The 12,161-nt window shown below is 55.9% G+C and overlaps 1 protein-coding gene across 2 annotated transcripts in view; it reads left to right on the top strand.

Annotated features, from left to right (window-relative positions):
* The first annotated feature begins 6,665 nt into the window (after window positions 1–6,665).
* Window positions 6,666–12,161, top strand: part of LMX1A (LIM homeobox transcription factor 1 alpha) — a 41,439-nt gene continuing 35,943 nt past the window's right edge. Inside the window, exons 1-2 of one of the 2 annotated variants that reach the window (XM_066325552.1) lie at window positions 6,666–6,817; window positions 7,396–7,578. In XM_066325552.1, the coding sequence (XP_066181649.1) occupies window positions 6,738–6,817; window positions 7,396–7,578 (263 nt within the window). In that variant the 5' untranslated portion in view covers window positions 6,666–6,737. Of the gene's footprint in view, window positions 6,818–7,391; window positions 7,579–12,161 lie in introns of both variants that reach the window. The other variant, XM_066325553.1, reaches the window with a different exon arrangement.

The raw sequence follows: 12,161 nt of genomic DNA, 5'->3' as shown, positions 1-12,161 counted from the left end.
GTGAGTGAGGCACTGATTGGGGCTGGCAGAGCAGTGTCCTCTTTTGCTGCAGTCACAGGTCCAGCTTGGGATGGGGCTGAAGGTCCCTCCTGACACTCTTGGGCAGCCCAAATCAGGGCAGGAATGTCACTTGGGATATCACTGCGTGTGCTGATGGACACAGTCCTTTGGCAGAGAGAAGACAGGTATTGCTTCTTGTTTCTGCTAAGGAAGGACCTAGAGAAACTTGCTGCTGTGAATCAAAACACTTCATTCCACCATCTTAAAAAGAAACTCTTCAAATTATTTGGAGTTTTAAAGTAATATTAAAAGTAAGTTTTTAATGTGTGAGGGGGAGGTTGTTTGGTTGGTTAGTTTGGGTTTTTTTTCTTTTCTGAGCTAGTCTAGCCACTGACAAAAGAACCAAAGTGTCTCATTTTGGTGCAGGTGGAGTATTTTGAAATGACACAGACCTTGTGTGCTCATGGATAACTTTCCATTTTCCTGAAGCTTCATGTGTCCTGGTTTTCTTTTTTTCCCCCCTCTGTATTTTTGCTCTGGAAACAGGTTCACGAGCCCCAAATTTATAATCTCACACTTCCACGAGTGAAACCTGCAGGGAAGGAAAGAACAAGACACTCTTAACAAACCATCCTCCAAGGCCTGCCTGGTCTTTCCCCTGCTCCAACAGCACCACTGGAGCTCCCATTGCAACCGAGCTAACCAGAGTCAAACGAGTTAAAGACATTAATTTGTTCAATATGCGGCGCTTATCCTGGTGGGAAAATGTCCTCCCAGGAACCCAGCGAAACTGTCTGTATTATTATTCATAAAACAGGTGTAGTGTTAAGTGATCTGCCCCTCCTGACCCTCTCAGCAGACAGTGGGGTGAGATGCAGCTTTGTCTGTCCGCGTGACAGATTGCGACGCTGCCGGCTCGGGGAAGTTGGAGGGAGAGGAGGACTGACAACAGAAAAGGAAGAAGGATAAAAATGAAACGTTTTGTTAAAGCTCCCACACGGGGACTTGATTCATTTTCCAGTATTTCGCTGAGAGAAGGGAAAGGAGAATTTAAAAGAGGGAAAACCCCAACATTAAGAAAGCGCTTTTATTTTTTCTTTTCCCCCTGAGAAAAACCCAGGGAGAATTTCAAACAATGTGAAAAAGCACTGACCAAGAAGCTATTTTTAATTGAAAAGGAAATTTTTGGTTAAAAGGGAAGTGTTTAAATACATAAAATAGACAACCTGCTTATTGTAAAACTGTTGCTGGAATTTGAGATGCTGCACACAGGCTGTGCTGGGATGGTACCACACCATGCTGCTGGTTAGATGGAGCAAGAGGTTACCTCCAGCCTGGGTTGCTCAGGTGAGCAGAGATGTAAACTTCTAAGAACAGATCCCCAGCTGGCTGGGTGGGTTTTTTTTTTCTGACTGATGCTGGTTTCAATCCACTGTTTGTAAACAAATCCAGACTGCCGCCTGTGATATTTTGATGTTGGAAGTGATAGGATATGGTAACCAAAATGAGGCAGAAGTCTCAAGGTGGCTGCTGGACAGCCTCACTCTCAGTAGTCTGCAAGAGTAGTCTCTGGGTTCTGGGCCACAAGGTCTCCAGGCTGCAGTCTGAGCAGGGCTTTGTCCTGTTTCTCCAGATGACTACTGGGTTTTTGGAAAAATCTAAGACAGAGCCCACCACACACTCCCCCACCCTGTGTCTAGCAGGGCAGAGATGCCATGACTCTCCATGTGGCCTCTGTGAAGTAGACACCACTTGCTCATCTGAAAGTGCCACTAGCAAACCTATGTCCTCTGCAGAGGAAGAAAGTCATGGAGCAACCCAGCTCTGTCTGCAGTCACTGGGGACCTGAGGGTTGATGCAATCTCCTGGATTTGGTCCCAACCCGTGGATTCCTCATTCATGTGGTAGACCTCCCCCCAGGGGTGTTGTCCAAGAGCTGTGCTTCCCCAAGCCTTGCAAAGCATAGGAGTGAGTCTTTGGAGACCCCAAGGAACAAAATCCCATGGCAGCTGGTAATAACTCACTGGTGTGGTTTTCATTCTGTGAGCTGCAGCAGAACAGCAGCTTGGCATGGCTGCAGCTTCCCTAGTCTTCAGCCACTGGAAAAACCTAATTTTCATAAAACAGTAGAAATCACAATCATTGATAAGCCAAAGAAAACTGTCCAGTCATTGGTTACCCCATGAAGCCCCTCACAGCTCCAGATTAAACTCAGACAATTTTTCCTTGGCTCTGGAACTGATTAATAAGCCAGGCTCTGGGAATGACTGGTGCAAGGCCATTTTCTCTTTGCCATCACACATCACATCTCACAAGCTTCCCAAGGTAGCAGCAGGTCCCTTCCACCATGGTGTGTACATGCCAAATGTGTCAAAGTATTTAATTCTGAGCTGCTCCCTCTGCAAAAGCTCTGTGGATGGGGCTTCAAAAAATAGTGGAATTTTGGGTTCTGTACCAGCTGCTTCAGTTTCTACTGAGTCAAACAGCAGCGCTTCTAGATCGAGAATAAAAAAAACATCTCAAACGATAAATGTTTGAGCTGGTTTATGATCAGTTTGGCTCTGAGCTCCTTGATGGATTGAGTGATTCAGGGGCACATCCTGTAGGCCTGACATGACTCTCAGACACCAACAGTGTGAATCCAACTGAGTGCCACCAACACTGACCTTTTCTCAGGGGTCTCTTGTCTGGATTGGGCCCTGGACTGCCTTCATCTCACCTGACCTTCCCAGAGATATTCTCTTTGCTGCCTGATTCCTCTGCTCCTCCTCTGTACGTCCTCCTCAGCTCTCTGCTGTCCCATCAAAGGCCCAGCTGGAAGGCTGGGAATGCTGAGCTCACTTGGAGCACCAGAGGGCACAAAGAGAAGGGGGGAGAGGGGTTTCCCCAGAGCTGCTGCTGATGGCAGTGGGAAGCAGTGTGTTGTGTGTCCTCTTTCAGGGGACGATGGCAAGGTACATTGTGGTGCAAAGCATGATAGAGAAGCCCTGATAAATCCCCATGTGTCTATCAGTGTGAGTGGACAAAGACCAACCTCTATCTAAGCAAGGCCAGTGGCTGCCACTCCATTTCTCTCTCCTCTCTTCCTCTGCCCTCTGTGCAATCAGCTCCACCTGAGACAGGCTTGGTCTGGGGGATTTCAGTGGTAGAACGAGAGGATTTTTATCACCCCAGGGCTATCTGACAGCATCATGGCTGTGGGCTGGTCTCTGGCTTGCCTCTCTGCCAGGCTGGCCAGCCCAGCTGGCCGTGCAGCTGCTGATGCCTCTGAAGGGCTGTGAGGGAGGCAGAAGGAGAGGGAGGTGTGGTCCTTGCAGGGCCGAGTGGTGTCCACAGATGTCTGTGATGCTGGACAAGGCTTTTTCTTCTGTGCCAAGGTGGCATTCAAGGCACCTGGGTGGTGCTGGCCCAGCATGGGACTTCTGTCCCATGAGAGGTGGCTCACAGCCATCTTCTTCCTCGTGTTTTTTTGGGTTTTTTTGTGCCTGCTTCTGGGGCCAGCCCTGCCTGCTCCCAGGTGCTCCTGCATCTGCTCGGCTGGGCAGAGTTAAGGTGATGCTGGAGGAGGGATCTGGCTGCTGCTGTCTGGAGCCAGGGCAGTTGCTGTGGCTGTGGCTACCTGGGAGCTGAGTGCTGCTGAGCCCCTTCCAGCAGTGAGCAGTGGGGCCCTGCATAAAACATGACAGCTGGGCAGCCCCAGCGGGGAGACGGCTGGGGAAGATGTGCAGCCCCTCTGCCAACGTTGTGGCCTTGTTAATTCGGTTGGCAGCTTCTGTTTAATGCAGCTCTCCAGCACCACCCACTTTTTTGCAACACCTGGCTGCCTGCAGACCCTGCAGCTAGAAGGAGAAAAGCAAGACCTGCTTTTCCTCTGGTTTAATTCTCTTTGGCTGCTGATGTCGAGGGCTTCTGCCCCTAGTTCAGCTCTGAGCAAGCTAATAATGGAAACTGGTGCTCAGAGGCTGTAGTGAGCTGCCTGAAATACTCCCCCCATGTTTTGTAGGGACACTGCCCATGTTGAAGGTGTGCTTTGGGAGCGAAGGAGTTTGGAGTGTATTTTTTGCATATTTTACTGGTTCACCTGGTGATCACCTTTTTCACAAGGCCAGGTGTGCTCCAGTACCTCCAACCTCTGTGGGAGCTGGTGGATGTGTAAATCACGAGCAGCAACACCCTGCTGCAGCCTCCCTGGTGTTACCTCAGCCCCCAAACCTGATCTTCACAGACCAAGCTGGGAATTGTACATGAGAGCTGCAAGGTGAGACAGCCTCCAGACCCTCCTCAATGGAGAAGAGGAGGTGGAAAACCATAGGGTGGCAACATCCAGGAAGGAATGACTTCCCTTCCAGCTGCTCCTGCATCTCTGAGCAGAGCAGATCAGGTGGGCGGCCTGAGTCTGCAAGCAAAGTGCCCTGCACAGAGACACAGTTTTTAGCAGAGCTCGTGGATGGTATTCCCACCCCACGGGGCTGCCACTCCCTGGCTGTGTAAGGAAAATCTGCCCTGCATAGCTCTGTGGGTGGGATGGAGAGTGCGGGGAAGCACAGGCAGGGAGAGCAGCACGCAGTGCTTGCAGCCCCTGGTCGTGCTGCAGTCCTCGCTGGGCTGCCGTCTTGGCAAGGTGGCTCCGGTGGATCTGGCTGCTCAGACACTTGGCTGTAGCTGCTCGGAGACCTTCAGGAGAGACAAAAACAAAGGTGTCAGAGCCCGGTGCCTCCCTACTGCAGCCCAGCCCTCCTGGGTGTGAGTGGTCAGAGCTGTTTCACACTGACTGCGTGATAGTACCAAGGCTTTCATGCCCGAACTCCCGGTGGAGTTATACTGGGATATAGCAGGGCTGTCCCAGGACCGCGTTTCCCTCTCCCATGGGATTTCGGCAGGACGGTGAGCTGCCTGTGATAACCTGTGGCCTCTCTCCTTCCTACGAATTCCCAGAGGACACGACCTGGGTCCCTGCATCACCCACGTCATCTGGGTGTGGGGAGCACTTGGTGACGAGGATGCCCCACAGAGAGGCTGGGAGCGCATCTGCCCCTGGCGCCAAGGTCAGCGCTGAACACAGGAGGTGAGGCCCCTAAAAGCCTCCCATCCTCCGCGATCCTATAGCGGGTCCCTCGCAGCTCTGCGGCCGCTCCTCTGCTCGCCGGCCGGAGACGGGAGGACTCAGCCCTCCTCCGTGCCGGGGAAGCCGCGGATCCCCGTCCAGGCTGCTCCGGCAGCGGCAGGTACGCGGCCCCAGCCCCACTGCGGACCGCTCCGACCCGCGCGGCCGTGAAACTCCCCGAAAAACAGCGAAACCCCCCAAGCAGGAGGGAAAGGACAGCCAGGCAGGACGGGAAAGCAGCGCCGGGACTGCGGGAAGGCTCCAAGTTTCATCTTCCCTGGCCGGGCGGGATCATTGCTCCGCGGCTTTCCCCTCCCCGAAACCGATGCGGTTTGGCGGAGCCGGAGCTCCGCTTCCCCAGGGCCGACTCCCCCTGCGGCCCCGCGGAACCGGCGCCCGGAGCGGACCGAGCCCCGCTCGGCGCCAGGGATCACTGGCGACGAGCCCTCCGGGGCAGCTCTCCGGCTTTGGTGTTGGGATTTTTTCTTTTCTTTTCTTTTTTTTTCTTTTCTTTTTTTTTTTTTTTTTTTTTTTTTTCGTTTTTTGGTAGTTATTTCTTTTTTGTTTTCCTCCTCCCAGCACTCATTTTCCTTAAACACTCCGGAGCAGCGGGAGCGAGGCGCCCGGGGCGATGCGCAGCGCGGGGGAGCGCATCCCCGCCGGGGACTGCCCCGGGCAGGGCACCGACTTTCCCCAAAAACTGCCGGCCTGGGCTTCTCCTGGAAGGGGGACTTGATTTCCAGCCGGTTTCATTAGTGGGAGAGACGCTGTAGTGGGGCACCACCCTCTACCTTTTTTTTTTTTTTTTTTTTTTTTTTTTTTTCTTCTTCTTTTTTGGCTTTCTAAGAAAAGAAGGGGGAAAAAGAGCCAGGGAGCGGAGCGGAGCCGGGGCCGAGCCGTGCGCCCCGGAGCCGGGAAAGGCCGCCGGCCCCTCGAGGCGTGGCGGGGCCGGTGCCTGCAGCCAGGCAGGAGAGCGGGGAGGAAACTTATTTCGAGTGGGGTGGAGAGGGGAGGGCAGGGGGTGGGGGTCGGGCAGGGAGGTATCAGCTCCAGGAAATGTGCCTTGGCAGCAGTCGGACGGGCGCTTCCCCGCAGGTTGGTGCGCTCCTCCCCGGAGCCGTCCAGGGAGCCGCGGCTCGCTCCGCACCCCGGGCAGCGCCGGCGGCGGGGAGGCGAGGGGCTGCGAGACAGCCGGGGAGGCCGGAGCCGCCGCAAGCCCCCCCAGGAGCCGTGGCTGCGGACGCCTCTCCCGCCGGCTCCTCGCAGGAAGGCACCGCCCGGGCCGCCCCAGGTAAGCGGCCGAGCCCCGCCGACGGCAGCCCCGCGTTCCTCCCGTCCCGCATCCTCCGCTCCGCGGTCGCGGGGAGCCCGGGTCCGATCGCCTCCCCACGCCGGGGCCGCGGGGCTGGGGGGCTGCTGCGAGCCCGGCCGGGGCAGCGGCTGCGCAGCCGGAACTGGGGGCCCGAGGGGTTCTCCTGTTGGGAGGGAGGAGGGAGCGCGGCGCCGGGGAGCGGGCGGGCAGCCGGGGAGGGGAAGCCCCGGCCGGGGGCGGCGGGGCCGGGCTGAGCGCGGTGTGTCCGGGCTGTGTTGGCAGGCGGGCGGCGCGGCCCCTCGCCCGGCCAGGCTCCCCACCATGCTGGACGGGCTGAAGATGGAGGAGAGTTTGCAGAGCGCCCTGGACCCCGCGACCCCCTTCTCCTCCTTGCTGGGTAAGTCGGGAGCACCCCACTCCTGGGGACCCCATAGGGCGGGGCACGGCCGGGCGGGCCCGAGCGATGGATGGGCACGAGGGGTTCGGGAGGCCCGGGGGCAGCTTTCCCCGGCTCGTTCCTGCCCGGCGCCGCTGCCTTCGCTCGGGGTGTGTCCCCGGCGCCCGCCTTCGCTGCTCCCGGTTCGCTCCGGGATTGCATTAAATTATGTGTCCCCCTAACCTCTCCTTGTAACGAAGGGCTCTCCTTCGTATCGAGCAATAATTAACGCACTTTTTCTTTCTATCTTCGTTTTAATATCGGTTTCAAACGGTCGCTCCCTCTCTGAGCTGCGGCTCCGCTGCCGCCTTTCCAAGAGGAACGAAATCGGGCGCGATGTGTCTCCCCCGGAGCTGCCCTAAGGCACAGGTCCCTCCTGGATTCCGCAGCAGCTCCCGGCACAGCCCCGTCCCCCCGCGACCCACGAGCCTGTGCGGGGGAAGCGAGAACCGCGGGACCCTCCGTCCGTCCCTTGCCCGGCCCGTCTCCCCGGCCGCCTCTCCCTCCGCCCACCCCAGCCCCCGGCTCCTTCCCCGCAGGCAGAGCCGCGACCCCCAAGTCGGTGTGCGAAGGGTGTCAGCGAGTGATTTTGGACCGGTTCTTGCTGCGCCTGAACGACAGCCTGTGGCATGAGCAGTGCGTCCAGTGCGCGTCCTGCAAGGAGCCCCTGCAGACCACCTGCTTCTACCGCGACAAGAAGCTCTACTGCAAGCTGGACTATGAAAAGTAAGTGTCGCTTGCCCCTCGGGGAGACCCCCCTCGCTTGTTCTCACCGCGCACAAAGCCCCAGTGCCCTGCAAAAGCTTGGGGGGGACTGGTGTCCCGCTGCTGCTCCCCACTTCCCCTGCCCTGTGTGTCCCCAGAGGTGTCAGCCCTTCCTGTGCTGTGCGGCGAGTTGTGCTTCTGCCCCGCGGTCTCGTTGCTGCCCGGTTCTCTCCTTTTTAGAGGGGTTTTGTTGTGCCCAGGTTGTGACCTGGGAATTGAGGATGTTTTGTTGGGAGCCTGGGAGACCCACGGTAACCCCAGGTCTGCGCAGGGACGAGGCCAAGCATTTTCCCCTGGCTTTATTGTCCTATGGAGCATCTGCAGGAGGAAAGTTACATCCTCCCTGATCTGGTTCTGGACGAATCTATTATCTTAGTATCCTTGTAGGCAGGGAAATGCTATTGCTCTCCCCCCAGTTGGTGGGGAAACTGAGGCATTCGGCAGGAACCAGGGAAGGCCCTGCTGAATTCAGAGTGTTGACTGTCACACAGAGGCTTTTCCTGCATCCGGGTCTGTGATGGTGAAGAAATTTGGGTGTTAAAGCTCCCAGCCCTGACACTTTCCCCTTTGGAAGTGTGGGGTTGAAAGACAATGAGAAAATTATTTTTAATTTTTGAAAGAAAAAACATTCCAGTGGGAATGGGGAGAAGGCTGCCGAGTTTTTCCACCACCACGGCTGCTTTCGTTTTTTCCTGCTCATCCCGCTCTCGCTGTCCTTTCCAGACCCCAGTGCCTGGCCGAGTTTTGGAGCTGTTAAATTTTTGCTGCCTCTGGGCTTGTTGTTTCTTGAGGAGGGTGTAGATGGGGGGCTGGATCCCTTGCTGTGGCGATAGCACGGCAGTTGAAGCCCGCAATTTAATTCCCTTTTTTTATGGCAGAAAACAGTGATCGTTGATCATCCCTGGTCTTCGGCAAGCTGGCAAGCCTGCCAGGGTCTAGCCCAGCTCCAGGCCTTTTTAAAGTTGGGATTTTGGGGTTTTTTGGTTTTCTTCGGGTTCTTTTTCCCCTCCTTTAAGTCCCGTATTGTGGGTCTGAGTTTAATCACTATGGATACAAGGCAAATTGAAAGCAGAATTTGTGCGCGTGACCTTGTTTTCAAATGTTTACGAAAGAGCGGAAGAATTAGCTGCCGTGAGAGTGGAAAGGAGAGAGCTGCGCCACAGGGTGGGTTTTTGTAGGCAAAAATTTTGTTGAGGTTGGGCGCGCTGCTTGTTTGTCTGTAGAAATTTGGCTACTGGTTCCCGTACATTTCCAACACGATTTAATTCTCATTTTCTGCTTAATCGGTATTTTTGTTTGGACCATCAAGGGGAAATTGGGGTGAGTGTCACCCAGAAATGCCTTTCCATCTTGCAGCACATGTGGATTTTACTCTTGACTGCAGCTTGCGAGCTCTTGAAGTGGCTCCAACCTGAAACTCTCCTCTGATGTCTGTTGGCCGCGAAAGAAATCGGTGCCACAGTTGGCTTCTTGTTGTGTCCATCTATCTCCCTTCTGGGATGTACAAGGATGATTGCAGGAAAAAAAGTCACAAATTTTTCCTAGGGCCCAGTGATAGCACCATTTTTCCGGGTTATTTCCTGGTTGTGTTTGGGGTGGTGACTTTCGCCCGAGCTGGGAAGCTCAGGCTCTGCGATGAGCGCTTTCCTGAGATGTGATGGTTTTAACCCTGACTCACTGCTGGCCTCTTCCCCTCCTGCCCCTGCCTGCCTCTTGCCACCATGTCCTCGTCGCCTTGCATTTAATATTAATTATGTTAGCACGGGGGTGCAGGTTTGTGTCCCTTCTCCTTTCATCTGCCCTGCAGGACTCTGCTGTGCTGGTGGTGCGACCCCTTACCTGGTGATGGCAAGGATGCAGAATAGAGTCCTAAAGGGCTGTTCCTTTGGGCTCTGCCGAGCTTTATATAATATTCTTTATTTACCAGAAATCCTTCTCTCTTTTCCCAGATGCCTGTCCTGCCTTTGGACTGAGCATTTCCTGGGTGCAGGAGCACTGTGCCTGCCTTGGCTGCGGTGCTGATGCCGATAGCAGGGATTTGAGAGCGAGACGCGTGGAGGAAGAGCCGCTGCTCTCCGGCTGAGCTCATTATCTCGAGCTGGTTAATTATCACAAGTGACTGACACTCCTTGTGCGGTGGAAAGCGGCCGATCCTCCCGGTGGCAGCGGCGTAGCCGGGCTCCGGAGGCCTCTCCGTGTGGGAGGGCTGGGGGTGTCTGCGTGTGGAATGCTGAGGGAAGCGTTCGGGATCCAACCTGCCGCTGTCACGGCGTCGGTGCTCTGTGCTTGTGTTTGGTTTTGTTGGTTGTTGGTTTTGGTTTTTTTTAATTGAAAGAAGGGATTTCTCTTCCAGATGGTGAGCGTTGGGGTGTTTTCCCAGGGACAAGTAGGTGCAGAATTTTCCAACACGTCTCTGCGCTCTCTGTTTGAGCTCTGTTTGTAACAAGGCCGCAGAGGGTTAACGAGGGAGCGCGAGACGGCAGCTATGCTTTTGGTTATAAATACACCCATGGAAAGTGTTACGGACGGATTTAAGCGAGCATCTGACTTGCTGGGCTCTAGAAATCGAGGAATAATTTGTTAAAACACATGTTTTACATTTCTTTGTCTTTCACAAAGAGGAAGAACTTGGGAGAGGACTTGGAAAGGGAATGGATTAAAGGCCGAGGATGCCAGGTCAGGTCTCAATGTCTCTTTGGGGTGCTATGGCTCAGGGCCCGTGGGCGGATGGTGATGCTGTCTGGGAACTTGGGGGTCACTCTTGGAGCAGTTTCCCCAGTGCTGACAGGGAGGACTCCTGGAAAGGGACGGCTCAAGCCTGTGCCCCTGGGACAGCATCTATTTGGAGCAGAGGACGTTCATTACAGAACATCCCGAATCCCGCGGCAGCCCCCGGCGCTTGTCCAAACCTGATAAGTCTCAACTATGACAAGGTTCAGTCTTCGCCCTGGCCGGCTCCCCGACTGCAAAGTGGCCCTGGGGACATGCCCCGGCTGTGGGGCCCCTGTGGTGGTGGTCAGGGGAATGGGCTTTTGTGGTGGCGAATTTAGGGGGGGCAACACCAAACCTGGCCATAAACAGGGAAGCAGTGGGAAGAGTAGGGCTACTCTGGAGCCTTAAAATCTGCACGAGGACCGGAATTGTTGAATCACCCCTCTTGCCTAGTGGTATTTCACATTAGGTTTGCACGGGCCAAGCAGAGTCGGGGACGCAGGGAGGACCTGGAGGCACAGGAAGATCCCCACTGCAGGTTCTGGGGGCCGGGAGCGCTGACAGCGGTGTGGTCATGACGGGGGGCGCAGCTGGGGAGCGTGGCGACGGCAGGACGGCTTGGCACGTCCCCAGCCACGGCGCAGAGCCCCGGCCCCAGCCCCGGCTGGCAGGAGCAGATGGCCAGCACATCTCGGAGCAGGCCTGGCATGTGGGCGCCGGCAGTGGAGGGGCGGCTGTAGCCCCCGAGCCGCCACCGCCGTGCCGGGCTCCCCGGCCGAGGCAGGCAGTTGTGTGATGCTTGCCCTGTCTTCGCACGGCTTGATGGCTCTGTGCTGCTGCCAGCTTCCGCGCCTTCATCGCAGGGCTCTCCTTGCCTGCCTCCAAAATCCCGTGCTCCCGGAGTCACGGGCTTGTGCGGGGAATTCGTGTTAAAGGCGAAGTGCCCAGCAGGCGCCTTCTCCTTCGTGAGTTAAAGTGTGAAGTTGTGTCCGGCTGCAAAAGAAAGAAATAAAAATCCTTCTGCCCTCCTGGTGTGCATGCGGAAGAGCGCTGGTGCAAAGGAACTCGTCGGCATTGGGTGTTAAAATCACACCCAGTGCCTTCGCATGGAGGGTGAGCCTGAATCCTCAGCAGTGTGGTCCTGCCAGGCCAGGATGGACCTGCGGGCTCAGGGTAGCCTCCTCTCACCCGCTGGAGACTCCTCTGGCAGCTGAGGGGAGAGGGGGAAGAGGTTTGGAGCATGGTGGCTGTTTATCCTGTCTAATGTGGGTAATGGATGTCATTGTGCAATTAGCTGTGAGCCCTGGTGGTGCTTCCCCAGCCCAGAAGGGCTGCAAGGGGAATAGTTCCAGATGGATCCAATGGAGGTGGTGCTGGACACTTTAGCAGAGCCTGGTCCCACCAGCTTGGAAGGTCCTTTGATGTGGTGGGTTTCAAGTCCCTTGTCTTCTTTCTCTTGGAGAAGTGGGAGTTCCTGTGCTTTTTGTGGCTGATGGGAGAGACCTGTCCCTCCAGAGGGCCACAGGTCAGCCCAGCTGCAGTCCAGCATGTTCTCTGGAGCCCTGTTTCCCTTCTTGTAGGTCATCCTTGGAGAGGATGTTGCTGACTTGGGTTTCTCCAGCCGGCCGGGCACTGGGAGCAGTCAGGCTGGCCTGGATGGGGTAGCAGAGCATATGCCAGCTCTGTGGCACAATGTCCCTCTTGGTGGTCTCTCTTTTCCCATCTCTCAGTCTTTCCCTCTAGTGCTTCCCATGCTTCTTACCTGCTCTCCATCCCCACCTAGCACCTCATCTCCTGTAGCAAACACCTGTCTGTCCTCACCCACAGCTCCT

The sequence above is a fragment of the Sylvia atricapilla genome, chromosome 9 (assembly GCF_009819655.1).
Source record: "Sylvia atricapilla isolate bSylAtr1 chromosome 9, bSylAtr1.pri, whole genome shotgun sequence".
Taxonomy (NCBI): Eukaryota; Metazoa; Chordata; class Aves; order Passeriformes; family Sylviidae; genus Sylvia; species Sylvia atricapilla.
This window is presented reverse-complemented; position numbering and strand designations above follow the sequence as displayed.